This window comes from Opisthocomus hoazin, chromosome 2, assembly GCF_030867145.1.
Source record: "Opisthocomus hoazin isolate bOpiHoa1 chromosome 2, bOpiHoa1.hap1, whole genome shotgun sequence".
NCBI lineage: Eukaryota > Metazoa > Chordata > Aves > Opisthocomiformes > Opisthocomidae > Opisthocomus > Opisthocomus hoazin.
The window spans coordinates 126,353,018-126,376,451 of NC_134415.1; the positions used below are offsets into that span (position 1 = coordinate 126,353,018).

A 23,434-nucleotide genomic window follows, 5' to 3' on the forward strand; every position below is an offset into this window, starting at 1 on the left:
AGCACAGGTTTCTAGCAGACTGTGCGTCCTGTGGCGTTCACACAAGATTGCACAAGTACCACGCAGTCATTCTTTGTCTTTCCTGGCCCCGGCTGTTAGGTGAATAAATAAAATAGGCACTGAAGAATCTAGATACTTTAGAAATAATTTGTAACAGAGGGATAAAAAAGACAGCAAGAATAGGGAAAGAATCTCTCCAGATCCAGGAGTTCTGTACTGGAATTCTGTAGCAATTCCCAGTAAAAATGCTTCAGCTGATCCCAGTTGTGATATTGGTTCATTGGAAAGGGTGACTTGATATGTCCTTTGGCTGATCTGAACGCATTGCCTATAGCTCAAAATCAGTATCTTAAATTTTTCATGACTTAAAAAAATGTATCTAATTCATTAGTCTAAGAGTATTTTAAAATGCTGCTCTATTTTCCGTCATGATGCCAAGTTGAAACTGGCAGAGTGGAAATTGGAGAGAGGCAGCAAAGAAATAAAAACGTATCCTACTCTTGTTTCCCAGCTACAGAAACGACCCAAGCTGCCAGAGAAGCACCTTATACAAAAGCAACACTGTCTGGAGAAGAGGTAAGGACATTCTCAGGAGCTCTGCTGGAGGCAGTGCTTCTTTCCAAAAGAAAGACAGAAACATGTAATTGTACCCTTCCTTTAAAACTGGGTCTTACTGCTTTCCTGTGAGTTACAGATCATATGTTATTTTACGCTGGAAGCTTAGTGCTAAAATCTAAAACCTAAAAGGGCCAAGTTCTGCTCTTAGATACACACGCACAACTCCAATGAACTCAAAGAGAGCTGTGTTCATATGTTTAGCAATGGAATTTGGCCCTAAATATTTAAACATTTATTCAGAGGAAAAAAAAAAAGCTTCTCTGATCCATTTGTATCTGATATCTAATGTACACAGATTACCAGCACTGGGCACCCAAGTTGAGGGATGAAAAGCTTTGGGGAACCGTAAACTCAGCATTCTACCTGCTCTGTGTGATCAAATAACTTGAATTTGTTTTGGGACATTGAGGAAATAAAATCCTTAGCAGCCTGTGGCTGATGTTATTTATCCTGCAGTCCAGGAGTAATTTAATGCAAATTCCTGGCACTATTCCTATATTTCAAGACTTTACTGTTTTGAATGTACTGATTCTGGAAACTTTCATTATATCAATATGCAATCCAGAACGAACGAATGTCCCCTGCTTCTATTTCCTCTGCAGAGGAAAGCTCAGTGTTCTGGCTAATTCTCACTCATCTTTCAAAGGCCTATGACAGGAGTCCATAATAAGCTAAACATGTCATTTGGAAATGGCTAACCTGAGGAGACCACCCCCTCTCCGTGGCAAAATGACTGTGGATGTATTTTTGTTAAGGATACAAGGTATTCAGAAACCTGCAAAATTTCTGCAAGCAATGTAACACACCAGTTTGTATATCTACTATAAGTAAACAATAACTATGTAGAAATGTTATTTTGCTTGGACAAATGACATCTGGAAGAGAGCTGGGCTCCAGGTTCAGATATCTAAATTTGGTTGCGTATAATGCGAATGTTTGTGTTTAACCTAGCTGTTTAAGTTTCCATTATACTCAATAGCGATCTAAGGCGCAATTCACTTGCCCAAAATTAAATCTCTAGTGCCATTACGGATGCTTTGGGCTACCTAAGGAATCACCGTGGGGCTGGCACGCATGATTCGGGACCTGCGTGAGGCCCTTCACTCTGTGGCAAGGCCGACGGAGGCAGACGGCGCAGCCCAGAGTGCTTGGTGTAGATAACTAAACTCCGCTCTAGTAAATGCATTCCGGGGTTCCCAAAGAGCAAGTCTGATGTCCAAACCTAGGTGTCTGCTCTCGGATGAACTGAGCTGGTCTCCTGCCTGTGCTGACCACGTTGACTGGGTTTCCATGGACTATAATGGGAACCTAAACACAGCCCACATGTAAGCACATAATTTTAGGTGATGGCACCTGAAATTGAAACCTACTCCTGATACCGTCGTTGCCAGAGTATATACTGTTATTAGAGTAATCGCTATGCTTTTGGATCAGCCAGGGTTAAGCTGCTTTGGTCATGCATTTTGTGCAGTACGGTGGTTTCGGTTACAGCAGCAGGCAGGACAGCAAGAGTAATGGGCAGGTGTGCTTACACTGGTGATGAATCTCTCTCCATGTGTTGCTTCAGTGAGTTCCTCGAGATCCACGTGGACAGTGCTTAGCTAAGGCTGCTACCTGCTCCCTAGCTAGAGGAGTCTTTGGCTCTTTCCCTTGCTTGAGACAATTGGAGCCCAGAGAAGCTGTGGCTGCCTCCTCCCTGGCAGTGTTGAAGGCCAGGTTGGACAGAGCTCTGAGCAGCCTGGTCTGGTGGAAGATGTCCCTGCTTATGGCAGGGGGGTTGGAACGAGATGATCTTCAAGTTCCCTTCCAACCCAAACCATTCTATGAATATCTCTGGCTACAGAGGTGCAATGCAGGTTTGCCAAAATGCTGTGATCATCGTAGGCAGTAGGTAGGGACAAAAGCATGTGCAGATTTGTAAGTTCATTAATAACCATGGCCAGCTTCTGCCCAGGCCTTGCGTCAATGCGCTAATAAGGTCACTTAAGAACAATCCAGGCCCAAGAAATTCTTTGCTGGTATGAATAACAATTTTGGTTTGATCTGGTGATTATCTTGGTTGAGATCAAACCTCAAGCGTTACTTCAGATAATGTAGACAATTATTAGCATAAATTTCCTTGGCTGTGTGTGGAAACTCCCACCCTCATTTGTGGAAGCCATGGTTTTGAACAGCGTACAACGAACTAGCCTTATTTAAGCTGTAGTCTCAGGTAGGGCAGTTGACTGGAGAGGCTGAAGGAGTAGGTAGCTGGGAAGAGGACCCCTCCAAGTAGTTTTTCTTCAATCGAATTGACTCAGATCAATCGGGAACAAAACTCTGCTTTTATCGTATTTTCTACTTCATTTGTATCCTGCTTACTTGAGGGTGTTGGCTCCCGACCGGAGCGTTAATGCATGTGCGAAATGACCATTCCAGATTGAAGCTCTTGGTCACAACTGGATTACATAACACAAACTTCTATCTTCAAGATCACGGTGCTACCTAATTCTGTTTCTTCAGGTCTTTAATTTCCAGGCACTGGAATTGCCTTAAATCCATTTTGGCACAGAATACATCATTATTTTCATATTATGCTAGTCTACTCTCCTGCTTTCATCCGTATGAGCCAGGAGTGAATAAGAGTTGGCAACTTCATATGCCACCATTATATTGCAGAGTGCACTTTAATCAGCACCCTAATAAATAACACGCCCAATTAATTGGGACATTTGCCAGCAAGCCAACTCACTTCCCTGCACTTCAGTGGCTGTAAATGATGGATAAATAGCATGCTTGCTGTTGTCTGTGAGCGTATTCGTTGTAATTAACAGGTATGATTTGGTGTTCGCTGGCACGTGTTTCCTCAGTAGCACTCTGCTGATTTTTGAGTAGGCTCCCTGTTCCAGCGCAGCTGCTGAAAACAAATAAAGGACAGATTTCCCTTTCGGTATTTACTTAAATCTATGTAGTGCTTTTGTATTTTAAAAAAATAATTAATGTAATCTATATATTTCTATGTGTTACATTCCTATATGGTTTTGACATTAAAGGTGATAATTTAATTAGCATGTTTCTGTTTTAATCACTATAGGAAACAGGACTTTGCCATATCATGGAATAATTTATAATAAAGGGAGGGATTTCTGCTGCAGCTTTCTAATGCTGTCGTTTTTACCAGGGGTTGCATGGTGGTTTGCTTTAGAGTGCTCTTTCCTTGAAGGAGACCCACAGAAGTACAATCTGTTTTCTGAAACTGGTATATGCTGTGATTTACTGGAGGCACATGACACTGTCTCTTATTTGGACATCCTTTGCTGAAGAATTAAATAAAATTGAATATACAAACTGTCCTAATCCCTGCATTCCTCACAGATTGCTTTAATGGAGACTGAAAAAATTATTGGAAGCAAGTGAATATGAAAGAGGAAGTGGTACTGGGACAATGTCAACAAGGGACCTTAAAAACCAGGATGGCTATGGATCAGCAAAGGGTAGAAACATTCGTGTAATTAAAGGAGAACATCATTTGTGGGTTATCTGAAAAGAATTGTCCATGGTGGCATTTACTTGTTGGCAGGAGGCAAAGAAACCGCCCTGTACCACTGCATATGGTTCCTTATTAGTTGCGGCTTCTGCAGAGGCTCCATCTCTTCTTTGGAGCTCGGAGGATTTCTTTCATTACATAATCTGGACATTTTCTTTTTTTTATTTTTTTTTTCTCTTCTGTGTGCAAATTCTCTTTGCACCAACGCTTCTATACTGAGGTTATTATGCCAAAGGAATGCAAGCATCTAGAGTCACAATGGTTCATTTTCCTTTAATGACTTTGTCGACAGGACGGAGACATTTTTGTGGTGTGATGAATCCACTCGGTCTCCCGTTGTGTGTTCTCCACATGCTTTGGAAACTCTCTCTCCCCTCTTTCTCTGAGAACTGTGGCCATCCACTCCAGTAAAAGAGCTTCATTACTTTATATTCATTGTATTTAAATGACACCCCAGCGGTACTGACCTCCTGGGATGATTGATGTAAATTATATGCTATGTAGGGGAAAATAAAATCTCCTTCTGACTTTTTAAGTTCTGAAGAGAAATAAAAAGTGAAAACAAATGACAGAGAAAATCAGGCCGATTCAAAGCGAAACTTTGTAAGCATTATGGCTTGAGCAGACTCCAGTTTGTAAAAGTGCTGAGACAGTTTACAACGGCCTTACAATCCGCAAGGTGACCTGAAAAGGGAAAATAATTGTGTATGTGCCCTTTTTTGGTTCTGTATAATGCGTAACAAAAACTTGCTCATTTTTTTTTTTTCCCTGTCTGTGAAGTATAGCAAGAATTCAGACTGGAGTAGGGAACAGCCGCTGTACTTTTACCAACAATAGCACGCGGTACTAGAAGGGACATTGTGCCTCTGTCTTCTTTCCTCCTGCCTTCTAGTAAATCTTTTTGTACAGATTTAAGATTCCACAGCCGGTAAGTATCTGTCTCGCTCAATTACTCTGCCAGGAGTTATCACCTATAGAAGCGGCAACAGAGGGAATGTTCTTTCATCAGCCCAGCTCATCATCGGGCACTAACTTCAACCACTTCTGAACTGGTAACCTCTCCCTGCGGGCAAAAGGGTTTTGCACAGCAACAAAATTTGTCAGAAAATGTTCTGTCAGTGCTTTTTCAGGCACCTCACCAAGTCCCACGGCCTCTGTTCGAGCTCCTGGAAATTATGTAATTCACAGTCGACATGCTCGACCGTATTATCCCGGTAATTCCCTTACTAAAATTATCACGTGGAATTGGCATAGTAATTTCTCTATTTTCCATGTTTTGCTATTAGTCAGTCCTACCAGTTCTGACACCTGTAGATATGCATGGTACGTATCATCGAAATGTCAGCAACACGTTGCCTTGCCTTCCTCATTTTAACGTCAGGTTTTGGCGAATGACAGAATTTGGCTAAAAACTTGTGTTGCCTCAAGGCAGCCTGCTGCACCTTTCATAACCTGACAGAATGCTCCGATTCTCCTTTCGGCCAGGAATATGCCTATCGACAACCCTGCTTTGGCTAGGGTTGCCCAGGTGTTATGAAATGTCTAACAGGAAGGCACAGACCAGGCCATCCTCCTTGCAGCAATAACTAAACTTCGCTATTTGTGCAGGAATCAGCAGCACGAAGCCCCTCATTCTCTAGGAGTGGACTGATAGGGTGTTTACACGAAGTAGTAAAAAGGATGGGGAGTGAATGGTAGCCAAAAAAGATGGCTTTCAAACAAGCTGATGGCCCCTAGAGCGTTCAGCGCGTTGCATCGGTTGCCAGAGCTTCCTCCTTCCTCTTTTCATCCCTCAAAAAAAGAGAAGTAAACCACTAAGATGTACGTAAAATTACGAAGTCTCTGTCAGTTTCTTAGAATGAACCCTAGCAGAAATAATACGGAACCTGTTCAGTGCGCAGGCAGGAATCTGAATCACAGAATCACAGAATGGTAGGGGCTGGAAGGGACCTCTGTGGGTCATCCAGTCCAACCCCCCTGCCGAAGCAGGGTAATTAAAGATGGACTGAGAAGGGCAAAGTAAAAGACAGATCATAACTTTGGAAGCTGTACACCCTGCAGACCTTCAAGAAAAGCAGGACGTCTGGTGGTGAAGAAAGCACTAAGAGTTACTCCATTTACCACTGTTGGTCACGTTAATTCCAGCATATGCCATGGTACAAATCAGCCTGTTTCCCAACAAACCTGTGCGTGTACTTGCAAGCGGTTGGAATGACCGAACTGAACTCACAAAGCCCTACAATTAGGGGGTGTCAAAGAATCACAGAATCATTAAGGTTGGAAAAGACCTCTAAGATCATCAAGTCCAACTGTCAACCCAACACCACCATGCCTACAAAACCACGTCCTGAAGTGCCACATCTACACGTTTTTTGAACACCTCCAGGGATGGGGACTCCACCACCTCCCTGGACAGCCTGTTTCAATGCCTGACCACTCTTTCAGTAAAGAAATTTTTCCTTACATCCAGTCTAAACCTCCCCTGGCACAACTTGAGGCCATTGCCTCTCGTCCTGTCGCTAGTTACTTAGGAGAAGAGACCAACACCCACCTCCCTACAGCCTCCTTTCAGGTAGTTGTAGAGAGCGATAAGGTCCCCCCTCAGCCTCCTCTTCTCCAGACTAAACAGCCCCAGTTCTTTCAGCTGCTCCCCATAAGACTTGTTCTCCAGACCCTTCACCAGCCTCGCTGCCCTTCTCTGGACACGCTCCAGCACCTCAATGTCCTTCTTGTAGTGAGGGGCCCAAAAGTGAACACAGTACTCGAGGTGCGGCCTCACCAGTGCCCAGTACAGGGGCATCGTCACCTCCCTACTCCTGTTGGCCAAACTATTGCTAGTACAAGCCAGAAAGAAAAGGTTGAAGGAAGAAAGGAAGGTTAAAAGAAGGAAGGAAAGGTAGGTGAAATGCTCCAGCTCGCCTAGTCGTGCCCTTCCCCATCAACCCGTGGAGCTGACAGGACACGGGAAGAGGAAAGCCGCCATTGCCTGGAACCAGAGCAAAAACATAGGCCCTGCTTATGGACGGGCGGTGTTTAACCACCACCTCGATGAATTTAACCACCGTGGTATGGCTGAAGTCGTACAACTCGCGAGGTTGTAGTAAGGATCCAGTGGCATTTCCAAGGGCAAAACCACAGGCAGACAGCTGTGTTACGCAGCGAGGGGGGAAGACATAGAATCGTAGAATGGTTTGGGTTGGAAGGGACCTTAAACATCATCCGGTTCCAACCCCCCTGCCATGAGCTCTGCTACTTTCAGCCACCCCGGCGGTGCAGAGGTGAGTGGGCAGCGGCCGGGCACCTGTGTGAGCGCACGGAGCCCTCCGCCACGGGGACCCCAGCCTCCTCTCCCCAAACCCGGTTCCCGGGGCAGCCCTGAAGCCTCTCATCGCCACCCTCCAGCGGCTCCCGGCGCTGAGGGGAAAGAAGGGGCCGGCCACAGCCGCCGGGCGCTCCCCTCAGCCGCCAGGCAGCACCTGCGGGCGGCGGGCCGTGGCCGCTGGCGCCGCGGCGGGCTGAGGGGAGGAAGCGGCGCGCGAGCCCCGCCTCGCGCCGGCCCCGCCCCTCGCCCTGGGAGGCCGCGGCCGCCACACCGCAGATGGAGGCGGCGGCGCGCGCGGCCGCTGTGTGGCGGAACCGGCCCCCTCCGCCCCGCGGGCGGCGCCATTTTACCCCCCCCTCGCAGCGTGCGCGCCTCAGCGCTGTGGCGGCGGCCGTGGGGGGGGGGGGAGAGAAGCCGCTGGTGTTCGTCTCCCTCCGTTCTTGCCTCGGCGCGGGCAGCGTGTGGAGGGGACGGAACGAGGTTCAGTTCCCGCCTCTCGCTTTCCCCTTTCGGAATAGCCGCACACGGGGTAGGGGGACTGGGCACCTCCAAGCCAGCCGGCTCCTACCTTCCTTCCTTCCTTCCTCCTCCCTCCCCTGCACATCTCAGCCGCCTCCTCCTCCTCCATCCGTCCGTCCCCGGGGGTGAGCCTCTGAGTGAGTCACCAGCGAGGGCAACGCAATTAGCCGGCCTTGTTAACGAACGTAGCGGCGCTGCTCAGTTTCGGGGCCTTTTCAGAACGATTAACCCTGGCGCGCGCGATAACCTGCGAAGCGCGGCTTGGTGGGGGTGGGGGGGTGGTGTGCCTGAGGGCGCGGGGGTTTCGCGTTCCGGGGTGGCGGAGCGCGGCGGGTCCGCGGCCGCAGCCCCCCTTCCCCCCCCCGGTGCTGCGGTGTGCGGTGGGACGCGGGCCCTGCCCGCAGCCCCCCCGCTGCCCGCCCAGCCCCCGCCCGCGGGGTCAGCGGCCGCCGGCAGGTTGCGGGCCCTGGGCTCGCTCTTCCCGCGGCCTGCGGTGGTGTTGGGCGCGCCGCACCCTGCTCCTGTCGCTGCCTTGCAGCTGGCCGGGAAGGTGTTCCCAGAACTCCCTTATCGTGGGCTTAGAATTGTGTGACGGAGGCCAGGCTTTGGCCTGCGCTGTGCCGTGTACTCGTGGGTATTACGGATTGCTTCTTGTCACTCCGACGCGGTGAAATGTCAGCAGTTTGTAATTGTTCTCTGGGGGAAGCGGGATTTTATGTATTTTGCACAGTCAGGTGTGGTGATTTATTAATGGCAATCGTGTAATATTCCATACAGGAATTATTAGTCCTTACAGAAATTACTAGTAAATGTTAAAAACCTAGGGATAACAACTAGTTGAGAAGAATACTTCTCTGCGTAGGCTTGAAGTTGTTTTGCCACTTGCTAACGATAATATTATGATATGTCCTCTGCACAGATCAACTGCTTGTAAGTTCCTGGAAATTACCCAAATGACTGCTTTGCCGTCTATGAATGCGAAGCACAATACAGATGCAAAATATTTGTTGCTGTGTGTGTGAAGGGGAGGTCAGAACCTGGTGTTGCGGACAACCAAGCCTGCTGTGCGGCATCAGAATTAATGATTTATTGCGAGACATTTGATTTCCTAAGAGTGAGTCGGTTTCAAGGTTTGCAGTGGTGTTGGCGATACACTTAAGTTTTCTTTCGAAGTCTTTGATCTAACTCCCACGTCACCCTCTTTGGTGGTACAGGCCTCACTCTCCCTTTGGCTTCAGGCTGACTTACTTGGCAGGGTGCATTGCACCCTCCCTTTCTCCCTTTTTGCATACCTTTCTTCACTGTTGGCCAGATCCAAGTGGCACGGAAGACAGTGTCAGTCTTTCTGTTAACTTTGGTGGACTTTGCACAGGCTCATATTTGCATGTTACTAATATGCAAATCAGATTTGATTTTATTTTGGTTCCTTTTTGGCCTGCGTGTTGTTGCTGTGTAGATGGGAATGCTGATGTTAAAAGTAGTTTTCCCAACTGTAGCAGTATTTATCTGTGGTTTTCTGAAAGCCCCGTCTTTGTGTCTTGTGGAATTGCGAATATGTTAGGTTTCAGTTAGATAAAGAAATTCTTAACCGTGATGATTCTGAAGAAGAGCTTGAGGTCTAACCAGCATATGCTAAAAAGGCAGGAGGAAGAGCTCAAAGTGATGTCTCTGAGAAGTAAGCAAGAAATCCTTCTTTGCTTTACTGGCATTTTACTAGGGATTTTCAAATACATGGAAACATTGGAAACATTGCTTAAGGCTTAGCAGGATTCAGTAGCCTTCAGATTATTTGCTAAGCCTCGAAGTGTCATAACCAACTGAATGACTTTCACGGGCTCAATTTTGAATAACATAGAATGGAGCTGTCTGAAATTTGATTAGTCAATTAGTAACTTGTCAACATAAGCAAGCTGTAATTTAGTAAGCTACAAGTGTTTTAAGAATTGCTTACGTTTAATAGTCTAGAGCAACACTGAACACTGTTCACGTTGTTACTGCTGTTCTGATGTGATGCCCTCAAGCAGTGAGACCAGCTAGACTGTGTCTTTCAAGGTCATTATTGCAAGGGTGTTTTTAAGGCATGAGGCCAGACCCAAGCAGTGTAATTATACTGTAGAAACTAATTGAGTTGATGCTCTTCTTGCAATTGTGAAATATCCAAATGTGTAGATATACAAAGTACGTAAAGAAAAGGAAACTAGTTAGGCCTGTGTTCTCATGGAACCAGGCAGTAGTGACTCAGTTACCAGCTTATCTGGAGCTGATCAAAAAACTGCATGTCAAAGGTACTTAAAATTGTATTGATGAGATCAGTAATCTGTGATTTCAGATACTTGGCGTTTGTAGTGTAATCATTATTCATTTGAAGTAATCTTAGTACGTGCTCATTTGCAAGCTAACGCAGAATACATTTCTACTTATGAATAATCTTTGGCTTTTCTCTACCCCTGTATTTTGCATGCGTTTGAAGTATTACATTTGATTACAATCAGACATTCACGGAGTCAGTTGCAAAGTTGCTAGTTCACACAGCTCCTTAAACTGCCATAGAAGTAACAGTAGTGATAAAAAGAAGCTGAGAGCTTGTATGAAAGAAGTGATTTGAAGTACTTACGTTATTGGCCTAACACTTGCTGATGTCTCTCAGCTAAATACTAAGAGTTATCAGTGCAGCTCTGCAGTGTTAAGTGCTTTTAAAAACCATGTGCTTAAGTAGTGAAGATGTATCTTCAAGTAAACAAGAATACATTTTAGCAGAAACCTGTTGGACATCATCTGTGACTGTGAGATCTCTGAGAGGGGTTGGTGTCCTCCGTGTTACTGACTTACTGTTAGACCTACTTCTTGAGAACTAATTTTTGTGGTTCTAATTTAGATTAAATCTGTGGCTGTTTTTCCTGTAGTCCTCGTGCTAGGTGTTGTGCAAATAAGCAAAAATGGAGGAAGATATTTTCTGCTCTAGAAAACTTAGATTTATGGGGACAAGCAGTGATTTCAGAAAGGGGAGGAACAGTTCAACAGTAAGAATTGGAGAAAATTTTTATAATCTCAGCTATGTATTTGGCTAGTCATTCTCGATCAGGAATTTTTGATACATTGATGCCCTAACTTGAGGGCAGAAGTGGGGCAAAGTATGAAATTCCTCATATGCCAGAATGTTCAATTAACGTCAGGGTGGAGCTATATTATGAAGTTATTTTAATTGTGTTTCAAATAGTGAACTAAACGCAGTTCAGGGTGGTGTGAAAGGAGGAGGATCGATGTAATCAGTTTGATAGGTCAGGAAGATAATGCCATCTTGAAAGGAGCTGAACAGCTAAAGGCAGGTGAAGGTCTAGAGAGAGAAATTATACCCAGGAAAGTATAGTTTAAAGCTAGTGGTAAGAAGGGGGTAGACTTGGTTGTGCTTTACAGCGAATCAAACTGTATTAGTGAAACCTTAAATTTTTAAGTTACTTTAGATGCAACTAAAGGTGGATGGGGGAACCATGATGACTAATGGATTTGCTTCTTGGCAAAAAAGCAGTAAAGCATATTGGCAGAGCTAACCTGACATCTGCATATTCATATAGAAATGTTTTACTCTTCAGAAAAAAAAAACACCAAGTTACAGGTTGGGATCTGTTCATCGTTGCATGCTGGAGTTAATTATTTAAGTTTCTAATGATTTGACGCCGTTTTTTTATCACAAGACTTGCAAGCACACCTTGTATTTTCTTCACTGAGAATTGTCATTGGTTACTGCAGGAAGGCCATGGTTGCTAAATTGCATGTCTATACAATTATTAAATAATTGCTACGGAAGGCTCAGAATACTACTAAAATAATATATTTGGAAAAAAAAAATTGCTAGTCCAAACAAAGTTGTAGATACAGGAGCCAGATTCTGGAAGCTATGAAAACTTTGCTGGTAGTTGCAGGTTGTCTGGTCTTTACGCTGTGTTGTTAAAGCATTTTTAGAGAGGAAGGAAGAAGTCACTGGTGCATAATTTGCAGTGCCATTAACTGTCAAACGTGTTGTGGAGTTCTGCAAAAGTGCTGCATATTCAGTTCAGAGGGAGGTGGGCATATACGTTAGATTCATTTTCCCCGCTTTCTTGGTAAAAATAAATAAATCACTTCAGGGGAAGGACAGGGTTCTGATTAGACTTGAGTTAGAAACTATAAGAAGTGTTTGTAAACATCTCCAGATGTGGAGGCATACCTCTCGTGTAAGATTAGGCTGTATGTTTCTCAGTCTCAAATAAAATAGTTACATCTGTGTATTAATATTCTTTCAGTAACCCAGCCCATTCTGTGGTCTGTTTCAGAAGAGGCTTAAATAACTGTCATGTCTAACTCATGGAGGGACAAATAATAGCTTAAAATATGAGGACATGCAGAGTAATTTTAAGTAAAATACAGCGGTTGTTACGCAGAGGAGGTTCAGAAGGTTATGCTTTAGTCTGTAGTTGGTTAGTGACTTTTCTTTCCCTGCAAAGTCAGCGAGAGAGGTGTGCTTGTTTACTGCTGTCATTTAAGGTCTTTGGTAAAATTAATGCACAAAGATACTTTCTTAGGAGATGTAGAAATGAACATTAAGGATTGTTTTACCTCCAAAGATGTTGAACGGGACAAGTTTCAAGATAAAATCAATAAGATGCATTGAATTCTTTGGACCAAAACCTATGCCTACATGTGTTTGAGAGGTTGTTTTACCCTCTGCTGTCAGACATGCACGTTTCTTCTGTAACTTCTAAATGGGAATGGATGACTGAGTTGTCGTATAAATGGAGAGGGGGAAATGATGGTCAGTTCTATTCCTTATATTTGTGGGGGCTTTCCAAGCATGTTTCATTCCGAGAGTGTCGTGGTTAAAGACGGGATGCTTATTTGTCTGGGTGGTGAAAGCTGGGCTGTGCATTGACAGCTATAATATGAGTGTTTCTTTCTGGTATTCACTTTAAAATAGAATAAGCATCTAGTCTTTCAGGTAATAAATGGAAGCAGCAGTAGCAGATGAAATGTATTATCCTTAGCATGAATAGTGCCTGCATTCCAGTTCATGATACTCTGTTAATTAATTAAAAATGAAAGAAAGCTGAGATTGCATCCCTAGCTTTGAACAACATTATTGTGTGCAGCCCTGACGCAGATGTGTTGCTGCCTGTCCACACATTGCTTCTAACCCTGGATTCGGTCTGGCTGTACTGGAAAGTTTGTGCCTTTGCTTTATCTGCTTGGCTTTTAAGAGGCCACATTTAGGGAACATGGAAGTTACTCTTGTTGCCTATAAGCAAAGCCACTTCTTAATTATTACACAGGAGGCTGATTTTTTGGATCTGAACAGATTAGAAGATGATAAAGAAGTTTCACTATACATTTTGAATAATTTCTTGTAAAATCTGGGTCATCCATGCATTGTGCTTGTCTGAGAGCCTTTGGAGGGTTTCTGGTTCCAGCCTGCTTGAACAGCTCAGGAGAACTTAAGGACTTCGTACGTAGTGTTTTAATTTTCAGTTATTCCATGCTACTGGGAGAGTGGCTGATCAGTACAATAATACATGTACTCCAGTATTTGGTTATGGGTTACTGATTTTTTAAACTTTCTTTTTTAATAATTTTAAGCATACACTTAGAAAGCCGGCCTTGCACGTGTTCAGCAGGGTTTATGGTTGTGTTTTTGTTTTTTTTAAAAGAAGTGCACTAACAGAAATCTGTATTTCCTGTAGTTAATTAAGTTCTTACATCTCCAGTCCTAGAAGACTGTATCTTACAGTATCTTGTCTGCTGGTGAGGCCACACATGCAGTAAAATACTCAGTAGTAACAAACTAGTTAATCTAATTACTCTCAAGTAGAGGGTATGAAAACAAAAGCACTAATTTTAATTTTGTGTTAATTCATAGTCATATTGGCTTTTATTTCCATCCTGTTTTGGTTGGGTTATATAAATGAAAATATGTCAGTCTTTAGATTTTTGCATAGTTTCAGGTTATATGCAAAATGTATTTATGAAAGGCAACAAAAGAGGACTGATGCAGTAAGCACATTAGATGTATGTTTGATGAATTAAGTCATTATAATAGTAAATTCTACTCTAATGTGTTCTTAAATGTAAAAATTTATGCAGGGCACTGCTTTCTTGGGTAATTCTGCACCTTCTTTAGCCTATAACAGAGACATCAGATAAAAGCCATGAGACTCCACTTTTGTGTTTTAAACTGACCCAGTTTAGGTGTATGTCTTTTTTTTTTTTTGTGAAGTGAAAGCTGTAGTAATATTAATGTTTGCTTTTCCTGATTGAGTTTAGATCGACTATTGAACAGATGTATTGGAGGACAGTGCTGTAGTGACTGGATGGACCTTTCTTCCCACATGGGACATTTTGCTGGTGGTGGTTGGTGATAGTATTTGAGTAGTACTTCAAAAGGCGGAGGTGTTGGCTGTGTGTATGTACATATATTTTAAAACTGCTTATATATGTCCCAAATGATATGAAATAGCTCGGAGATTTGGTGCTCTGCGGTTATGGGCTAAATGTGTAGCCTGCATATTAAATTCAAGTTTTAAGAGCAGTAGAATTTCAATTCTTATCTGTCTCTCAACTGGATCTTCAGTAGACAGATGGGTTATATGGAGCACTTGTTGATTGTACAAGCATCAGTGTGAGTCAGTATTGCCTGGTAATTTCAGAGTGGATATGGATATGAAGGATGGCTATGAAATGAAGGTCTGCCCAGGTGTCTTACCTTCGTAAGAAGGGTGGGCCTAAACTTGACAAGAGCTGAGAACTCTTTTGCTGTGCTGATTCATATCGAACAAGCACTCTGTTCTGTTCTGACTCTCTAATGTGAAAGACATTGAGATTACAGTAGATACTTCTAAATTTTTGTACTAATGATTATATATAACCTTTAATGTATATTTTTTATTATACATTTGATTGCAATATTTTATAGGAAAAGAACTTTTAAAAGCTGGGCCTGTTTGGATAGGAACTCGTAATTACTAGTCCAAATAGTGTTAATCAGAAGTTATCTTCTTGCTAGAGTTTATGATTAAATTACAGCATGTTGAAATAATCTGTGACCTAATCTGAACATCTGAATTCATTTTGTAGAGTATGGCAAACAGCTGCATTTCAGTTCAGAACTAAAACAAATACAGTATATTGACCCATTGAAGATTACAGTAGGCTTTTCAGTTACACGTTAGCTGTACTTCTAGAAGAAAATTGATTTGAGAGTGCTTCTGCTTTTAAATAATTTTTTTTTTTTTTTTTTTTTTTATGTCCGGAAGAAAGGAAATAGAACATACGGATGATGGGACTTTGATGTGTAAAGAAGTTAATTATCTAAACCATCAAACAAAATGTAGGCTGTGGAAGTAATTATTGTAAAGGGTCTGACGAAGCCTGACAAGCTGTTGTTTTTTTATGTCAAGAAAATGCTGTACACCTGCTTGATTTGAAAGTTAAATCATTTGGTTGTAATAGGAAGACTAAGTTTGTAGTGAAGCAGTAGTTGATAAGCTTTCAGCTCTCAAACCTACTGATACTTACACAGATGTACAGCCCTCCAAGTCTTTTTTTTTTTTTTAATTAAACTGTTCTTGTCCACTTGGAGGGCAGGAACCTTAAGAAGTACATGCTTGAATCACAAATGTTATGTTGTGAGGAGGCAACTGTGGAATTGTGTCCCATGTTTTTGGGGAATTTTTGGGAGAATACTTCATAAATTAGTGGAACAGAACCTCATGGATAAAGCAAAAACCCAAATTTAAAAAAAACTTAAGTCTTTGTATGTTCAGTTTATAAACTTCAAGGCATATACAATTGGTATGTTTCAAGACTTCTTCTACAGCTGTTTTAGAAAGTATGAACTGAGGCGTTCTCCTAACTGCTTTCTCTAGGGTCAGGGTGAAATACAGAATTTACAGTGTATTAATTAATATTTAGGAACATTGATACTGTGATATAGGATTTAAATATATAGCTACCAAAATGAATCACAGTCAGTCCCAATCAAATGGGTAAACGGTAAAACATACACATTTCCAAATCTTTGGGCTATTCCTGGATACCATTGCAGCTTCCTCTTCACTCCCTTCGATGTGTACATAGCGCTTTTCTAGAAGTACTCTTTCACCTCCCTTCATATTATAGATGTTTTTTACTTTTTTTTTTCAACTCACTAATTTGACTGTTTAGATTATATGGCTCTTCGGTGGCTGCTGATTATGGCAGGATCCTGCCAGCACTTAAGCCTGGTGTGTAACCATTCATATGATTAAAATCAGACTTCAGTGGGAGTAAACTTGTGATTAAAGTTACACATGTGCATAAGTGCTTGGAGGATGGGGACCTAAATTAGAATCTGCCTGAAGATGAACAGAAGTCTGAAAGTCTACTTGAAAGCATTGATAATAAAAATGAACTTTGTGTCTAAATGCATAAACTTATTTTTGTTGTTCATCTTTACACTGTTATGTTGTTAGCCTTTCAAAACACTAATTCTTTTGTTACTTTTTGAAAGTATCTTACACTTTGTATTTAGAATATAAAGTTTTCTTAGACTAACACATAATGTTTGTGATTGATTGATTGCAATGCTTTTAATATCATTTAGTACAAAGCTGGTCATGTACTTTCAGATAGTTTTTTAGAGAAGAAATCTATCTTACCTATAAAATTCGAAAGTGGAGGAGGGTAGGATCTCTTTAGAGGTCTTACAGCAAAGCAAACTATGTTAACATATGGTTTTCATTGTCATTACTACTGCTGCTACTAATAGTACAAGAAATGAGCAGTGCAACTTGACTGTTAGTAGTGTGCAGCAAACTAGAAGAGGAAGAAATGCAGTGGGAATGTATTCTATTTTATCAGGAGGCTTGCATAGTGTATGCAGTCCTTTGTTAAAAAATGTCGTGAAGGGGAAAAATGAAACTCCCTGTATTTTCTATATTTATAGAGTTTTCCGTAATTAGATAAACATTGATTTGTCAGTGTTTCAGTAAATGAATTTTTTTTAAAAATGAAATTGCTTAAAGGCATTCGTCTTGCCTTTTGTTAAAGAGGAAAACGTAGATGTGTTAGTTAATTTATAGAGTAAAAGTAGAACTGTCCCGGGTTTGGAGTTTTTAATGAGAAATTTGTTTGATGGCTTTTCTATATGATTTGTGTAAAGATAGTACCTTTAGTCATATAAATGTTATGATGATGCTCATGTCTTGCTCTTCTAACGTGTTTCTGTTTTGAAGACTTAGGTAATAGGTGTATCTATTACCTAAAATTATTGCTATTACCTGTAAAGCTGGTGTTTTAGAATGGAGGCCTGTGATCTTGGTGCTCATTAAGTGTTATCTGGATTTTTCTGACATTCTATTTTATTCCTCTTGGTCTCAGTGGGGAAGGTATGGATGTGATTTACTAGTGCTTAGGATACCACAGGAATATAAAAGGACATTTTGGATATCAAAATAGTGGTGTCTGGGAATACTATGTATTCCAGAATAACAGTTTTTTTATCTTAATACTTATCCATTGGTGCTCCTCGGGTACCTCTAAATGGGTTGTTGAGATGATATTTTTAAAAATAGCACACCTTTCCATTACTTTGGTTACGGTACATATCAACTCTCTTATGTTTTCTACAGTGTCTCAGGCTTCTTTTTGCATGCAGGGTCTTTGCATTTGAGTCTACCCTGAAAAACTCTTCTTCCCTTTTGAATATCTAGTGTGAAGCATACATATGCTCTCTTAAAAAAAAAAAAACAAATATTTCAAGTGCTGTTATTTCTTTGTTTCCTCAGATGAGCAGCACTGTGGCTAGCCCGATGTCAACGATTGCCTCTTCAAGTGGTGGAAGAAAATCGACAAGCTTTACGCCTGAATTGCAAAGCATGATGTAAGTAATCAGTCAAAATATCTGGTAATATCTACATGCATCTTTTAGCTGGTTTCTTAGAATATGTGTATAGTGGTGATGAGGGGGAAAGAGGAGGAAGTATTAGTGACGGAACTGTTATTATTTCTGATTTGTAAAACATGCAGAGGTGAGTTAGATAGATAAATAAAAAACACATGCCGTATTGAAAGGAGTGAAAGTCCTGCTGAGTCAAGAAATGCATTTCTAATATTACTTCAGAAGTCATTAGAGACCTGTATTTCTCAGTCCTTCAGCAACAAAAGCTAAGCTTCCTGTTGTCACATATGCTTGTTTAAATAAATATTTTGTATTATCATCTTTCAGTGCTAACACAGAGAGGTGGACTGCTGAGATTGTAATACTGCTGATGAAATTAAGATATGGAACAGTTGTAAATAACTGGATTTTGGCAGATAGGAAGTAAAGTTGTTAAAAAGATAAGTTATTTGTTGTTGTAAATTATGTGGACTCTTAGAAACCCAGATCCAAGCTGTGATAGTACACGATTTTGTAGTTTGCAACATGTAAAACCTTGAACGATATTTAAACAGATGGGTTTTTTCAGTCGTAAAGATACTTGCGTAATCAGAAGTCTTTATCTTGACTGGTGAAGTACTGCACTGGGCTGACTGCAAGTCTTCATTTTGTGGAAAGAAACATACTCATCAAAAAGTTTCACCTGCCACTATATGACATTTTTTTCCCTTTCTGTGTGTAGCCAAGACACTGTACTGTCGGGCTGGGGACAGGGGGGAAGCAGTGAGCTTGTTTCCATGTGTTTTCGTGCTCCTGATTTGTCAGATGCTTTAAAGAATATTTCAGCCTGGAGCTAAAAGATATCTAACTTCTGAGGCTGCAGATAGCTTGGTTGTACTGGCTCATGTCGAAATTTTACATTTTTTTAAAAGAAATGATTATGAATGTTACTTATGGAGAGGGGAGAGGATGCACGTTTTCCAACTGCTGAGGTCAGCTGCACGCAAAAGGGAGCTTTGCTTTATGAAATCTTGCAAAAGCGTCTTAAAGGATTTTTCCCTATGTTCATTTGTCAGAGTCGAAAACGAAAAGACGAAAGTTAGTACCAGAGTACTGAGACATAAGTCCGTGGTTTCAGAAGACAGCGGTAATCATTGGCTCTTTTCAGTAGTCTTAGCTCTGAAAGCCTGTCCAGGATGTTGTTTAAGATAGGATGAGGTAAAATAGGATGAACTTAACAGGGAGTGAATTTTGGGCTACTGCTCTTTACTTTGGGCAAGATCATTGAAAACACTCAGTGTTTGAGAGCTGCTTTTTACAGTGTTGCTTCATGTATTTTTTAAATTGAATTTTTAATCAGCTATATAAAAATTAAAATAGTTACAGCATCCACCTTCTGACCTATAGATGGGTAACTGTTTTAATGACAGGGAAATTTTATTTATTAAAATTATGGATGCATCCTGACTGTTACAGTTCTGCTACCCTTTCGATCATATTACTGTAGGTCATTAATCATTGACTATTAATTTGTTTGCATATGGCTTTTAATATATTACCTTGTGCGAGTTAAGATTTTTAGTCTTATCTGAAATGTTCTACCCTCCTCCTTCCCCTTTCCATTGTGTTAGAGCTGAAGATATTAAGGCTTTATTTTTATTTACACATCTGAAAATACAAGTCAATATATATAAATATTTTTTTCTGCCAGTTGCCTTCCATAACCATAAAGAAGTTAAAGTATTTCAAGCCTCCACAGATAGTAATTATTTTCCTGCGTAAAAGCTGCGTTTGGCTTTTTAATACAATGGAAATATTTAACATGTTAGTATTGCTGTATCACACTAGATATGCTCTGTGTTTGTACTTCTTTTGTACTTGTGAAGGAGTTCATTTAGGAGCAAAAATGTGTTTTAAGTCACTTTAGGCTGCATTTGAACTGCCTTTCTTTTGTTTTGGTCAGTTACGAACATGACAATGCCAGTCCCCCCGCTTTCCCAGCTCGCTCTCGCTCAGCCTGTTCCTAACTGTCTCCTCTGGCTCCTCGTTGCTACTTTTTGGAGAGACAGGATTTTACGCAGATTAAAAGTTGGTGAGAAGAATGTGGTCGTGCTTGTTCTGTCATATGTTGTAGATTCACCTTCACTGTCACGTAACATTTTCTAATTTGAATAGCTATAGGGGTAGTAGATGTGAAAGGGATTACTTGTCTCTCTAAATTCTACAGAGTTCCCCGTCCAAAAGTAGGAGATGCAATTTGTTTTCAGGTAAATGTCCTTAAGAGACTACGAAATTGTTATGAAGCGGAGCACAGGATACCTTCCACTAGAGTATTTTTCAGTATAATGTAAATGAGATAATGAACTGGTTCCTGTGCCTTGAATCTTCTGAAGTAGGTGAGTACTTTTGTTACAAATGCAGTGGTTTGCTGTATTGAGTTCTTTTCAGATGGAAAAACATTTCTCTCCTTCAAGAGAATTGTTTCGTTATTGTTCACATGTATTATAGTCATCTGCACTGTAAAATATAAGTGTTGTTCTTGGTGGAGAAAATAACTGTAACTGTGTTTAAAAAACAAAAGAGCAGCTATGAAGTTTGGAGTCAAAGAAGCCTGTGCATCAGTTCACATCAGTGTCTGGGGAGCCTGCGTTTTACTGAATTGTGGACTTCCTGATAAAGTATTTTGAAACTACCTTCCCCGCCAGTATACACATGATTCTGTCAGAATGTAGAAGTTATTGTTGGCCATATAAATGGAAGAAGTAGACATTTTCCTTTTGCTTCAGAACTGGTGCAGTTATACTTTGAAAGCTATGCAAACGTCTGTGCTTTAGAGTAACAGTTTTCACAGTTTCATTAAAGTAATAGGAACTGAAGAAATTCCTTGAGTGTAATGAGCACATTGATAGTTACTTTTTTTTTTAATTGTTTAATGGAAGAAAAGGAGACTTTTGAAATGACAAAGTGCCAGGGATGAACCATGTGAAGAAAAAATGACAGCTGTTTCTTTTGGCCAGGACCACAAAATGAAGTTACCACTTTAAAAGAACTTTCCAGGCTCTGACAGAAGCTGACATATTTTATAAACTACATAATTTAGGAAGTTACAGATTCTCCCATTTAGGCAATTTATAACAAATCCATGCTGACATCTTAAGATCCTGGGAAATTGTAAAGGCTGGAGCATTTCAGTGCAAAAACGGTAACAACTTTTTCTTTAAAAAAAGAAAATAGAGATTATCTGTGCGTAGTTTGTTGTTGTGAAGTAGGGTAGGATCACCTGTTTGCTATGGATTGTCATCCGTATGGAGTAACATGAAGAGTAACTTCAACTTTTCCTACCTTTCTCAACAAAAAAATGTGTGCAGCAAGAAGATGCATGTGAGAAACGAGTCAGGTAGGGATATGGGTGCTAATCCAGAATGGCATTTGGAATTTGTGCTGATGTTAAAATAAATGGGCTGTTGGATTGTAGGGACTTAAAAGGCAGAAGGAATGTAGAGGAACTGTGTTTTTGAAGTAGATTATCAAATCCTGTTACAACCCAGCAGTGAGATCTGAAAGTCTGTGGTTAACAGTGCCTCGCAGTCTGAAAGTGGTATCTTAGATTAGTTTGTAATTTACAGCATTTAATTGTTGAGTCAGGGTTTGATTCCCCAGAATGCTTAAATTTGAATGTAATGTTAAGCTTGTGAATCATCCCACTTAAGGTGAGGAGATTATTCATATATTATGTCTGTTAAGTATGCTACACCTGTTTTTGAACCACAGCGTTAAGGAATAAGCTGAATCCTTTTGTAGAATTGTATTTTTATGATAAGCTCACCAATATTTTTCTGATGTATTTGAGAAGGCTGGAAATGTATAGAAGTCCTGAAATAAATTCCCAAAATACTGCAGAAAAGCTGTCTTAAAATATGTAAAAGTTTTTCATAGTATATGTATATACACTTCTAGGGAATCAAATAGTTCTGTATTTCCATTGATTAAGAATATTTAAAATATATACTTGGATCTGAAGAAATTTTTGTTTGTCATTAAAAAAAAAAATCTATTCTGTATGATGTCTAATGCCTGTGTAAATAGTATTAAGTATAACTGGTGATAGCACTTAATATGCTGATTACCTTAAGAGGAATACAGATTTAATTAAAAGTATCAGACTGTCACAGACCACCCAAACACATGTCAATTTACGGTGCACTATTGTTTACATGGATAAGTTTGTTTTTTAATTAAGACCTTGGAATTATTTGATATTTATCTTTCAGTCGTTTAAAAGAACATCATGCTATGTAGATTTTACTTTGACTCCTACATCCTCTATTTGTGTTTTGGTATTTTATTATGTTACCATAGAACTTAAAACAGTAGGTGTTAATAATTTAAAAAAAGTTTTCAGCATGTCTACGGCATTTTGCTGAGGTTTGTTTTACAAAGCTTCATTTGGCTGATCTACAACCTGTTTCCAAACTAACTGCTAAACTTAGGTCAGTTGCACTTAAATTATAGTACTGCCTGGTAGATTCACAACCATGACGATTTCACAGTAGCCATTAAAATTCGTAATTTGGTTGACATCATCTGTTTTGTAACATAAGCACTACTTACAGAGGGAATTTGTGTGAAACCGTGACGTTCTGAACACTTGGGTTGAACAATTTATAGATGGAGAGGGTTTTTTTTCCCCCCCTCAGTAAAATATCTTGATTTTTCTTAGCTATTTTAACTGTTTACAAAAATACTAATTATTGCGATCTGAAGTTAATGGAGAAGTTTTTATTGATTCAATGTGGGGTTCCTCCCCCCAAAAAACTCATATACAGAGGGAACATAGGCCACACTGAAGATTAGTTTAGGCTATCAACAGAATACTTTTAAAATCATGTATGTAACTTGAATATATGTAATAAAAATTAAACTTGGTTTCATAATGAACTCTTAAGGTAGCCTTTGTACCAAAAATCAAAATTTGATGTTACAAGGTTATAAAGATAAATTTAACGATGGAGGTACTGGAGAACACCATATTTCTGTTGGGTTTATGCAAGACTTTCTGGTTATTCATTATATTTTCTGTAGTTACTATTAAAATAATAGTATCCATTGGTATAATATCAAATTTAGTATTGCTACTAATTGATTGTTTCTTTCCAGACAGTGGAAGTGTGTCCAGTTCTTATTTCAAGTGCAGTTCTTCAACTTTCTCCAGCTTGTAGCTTGTACCCGTCTGTAATATACTCCAGTGGTGTGTTAGCGTGCAGTAACGATCTTAATAAAATCTTCATATTCCATTTTTATTTATAAATATATTATTTATAATCTATTCTTTCTTTTTTTAACATGTACCAAATTACGGGAGAGAGTTGGTAAGAATTGGGGCTATTTCTTAAACCTTTATTTCATTAAGAGTCCTTGGACATATCTGCCCAACTCTTGGGATATTTACATGGTCCTTGTACTAAAGTATTTGAGTGCTTTCTCAATATTCATAATTTTTCTCCTGTCCTTCTCCACTTCCATGGACTGGTGTGTGTGTGTGCGCGCAGTTGGTGTCGTTGTTTGT

General features: G+C 40.5%; 2 protein-coding genes across 7 annotated transcripts in view; one reads left to right on the top strand and one right to left on the bottom strand.

The window, feature by feature from the left end:
- The window catches only part of RUNX2 (RUNX family transcription factor 2), a 153,958-nt gene that overhangs the window by 102,319 nt on the left and 28,205 nt on the right, over positions 1-23,434 (bottom strand). The gene's annotated exons all lie outside the window — the stretch shown is intronic.
- SUPT3H (SPT3 homolog, SAGA and STAGA complex component) overlaps positions 7,856-23,434 on the top strand; it is a 286,392-nt gene continuing 270,813 nt past the window's right edge. For 2 of the 6 annotated variants that reach the window (XM_075414982.1, XM_075414988.1), the window contains exons 1-2: positions 7,856-8,122; positions 17,777-17,871. In XM_075414982.1, the coding sequence (XP_075271097.1) occupies positions 17,777-17,871 (95 nt within the window). In that variant the 5' untranslated portion in view covers positions 7,856-8,122. Of the gene's footprint in view, positions 8,123-9,629; positions 9,661-17,776; positions 17,872-23,434 lie in introns of those variants that run through there. The other 4 variants (XM_075414984.1, XM_075414983.1, XM_075414985.1 and 1 more) reach the window with 4 other exon arrangements.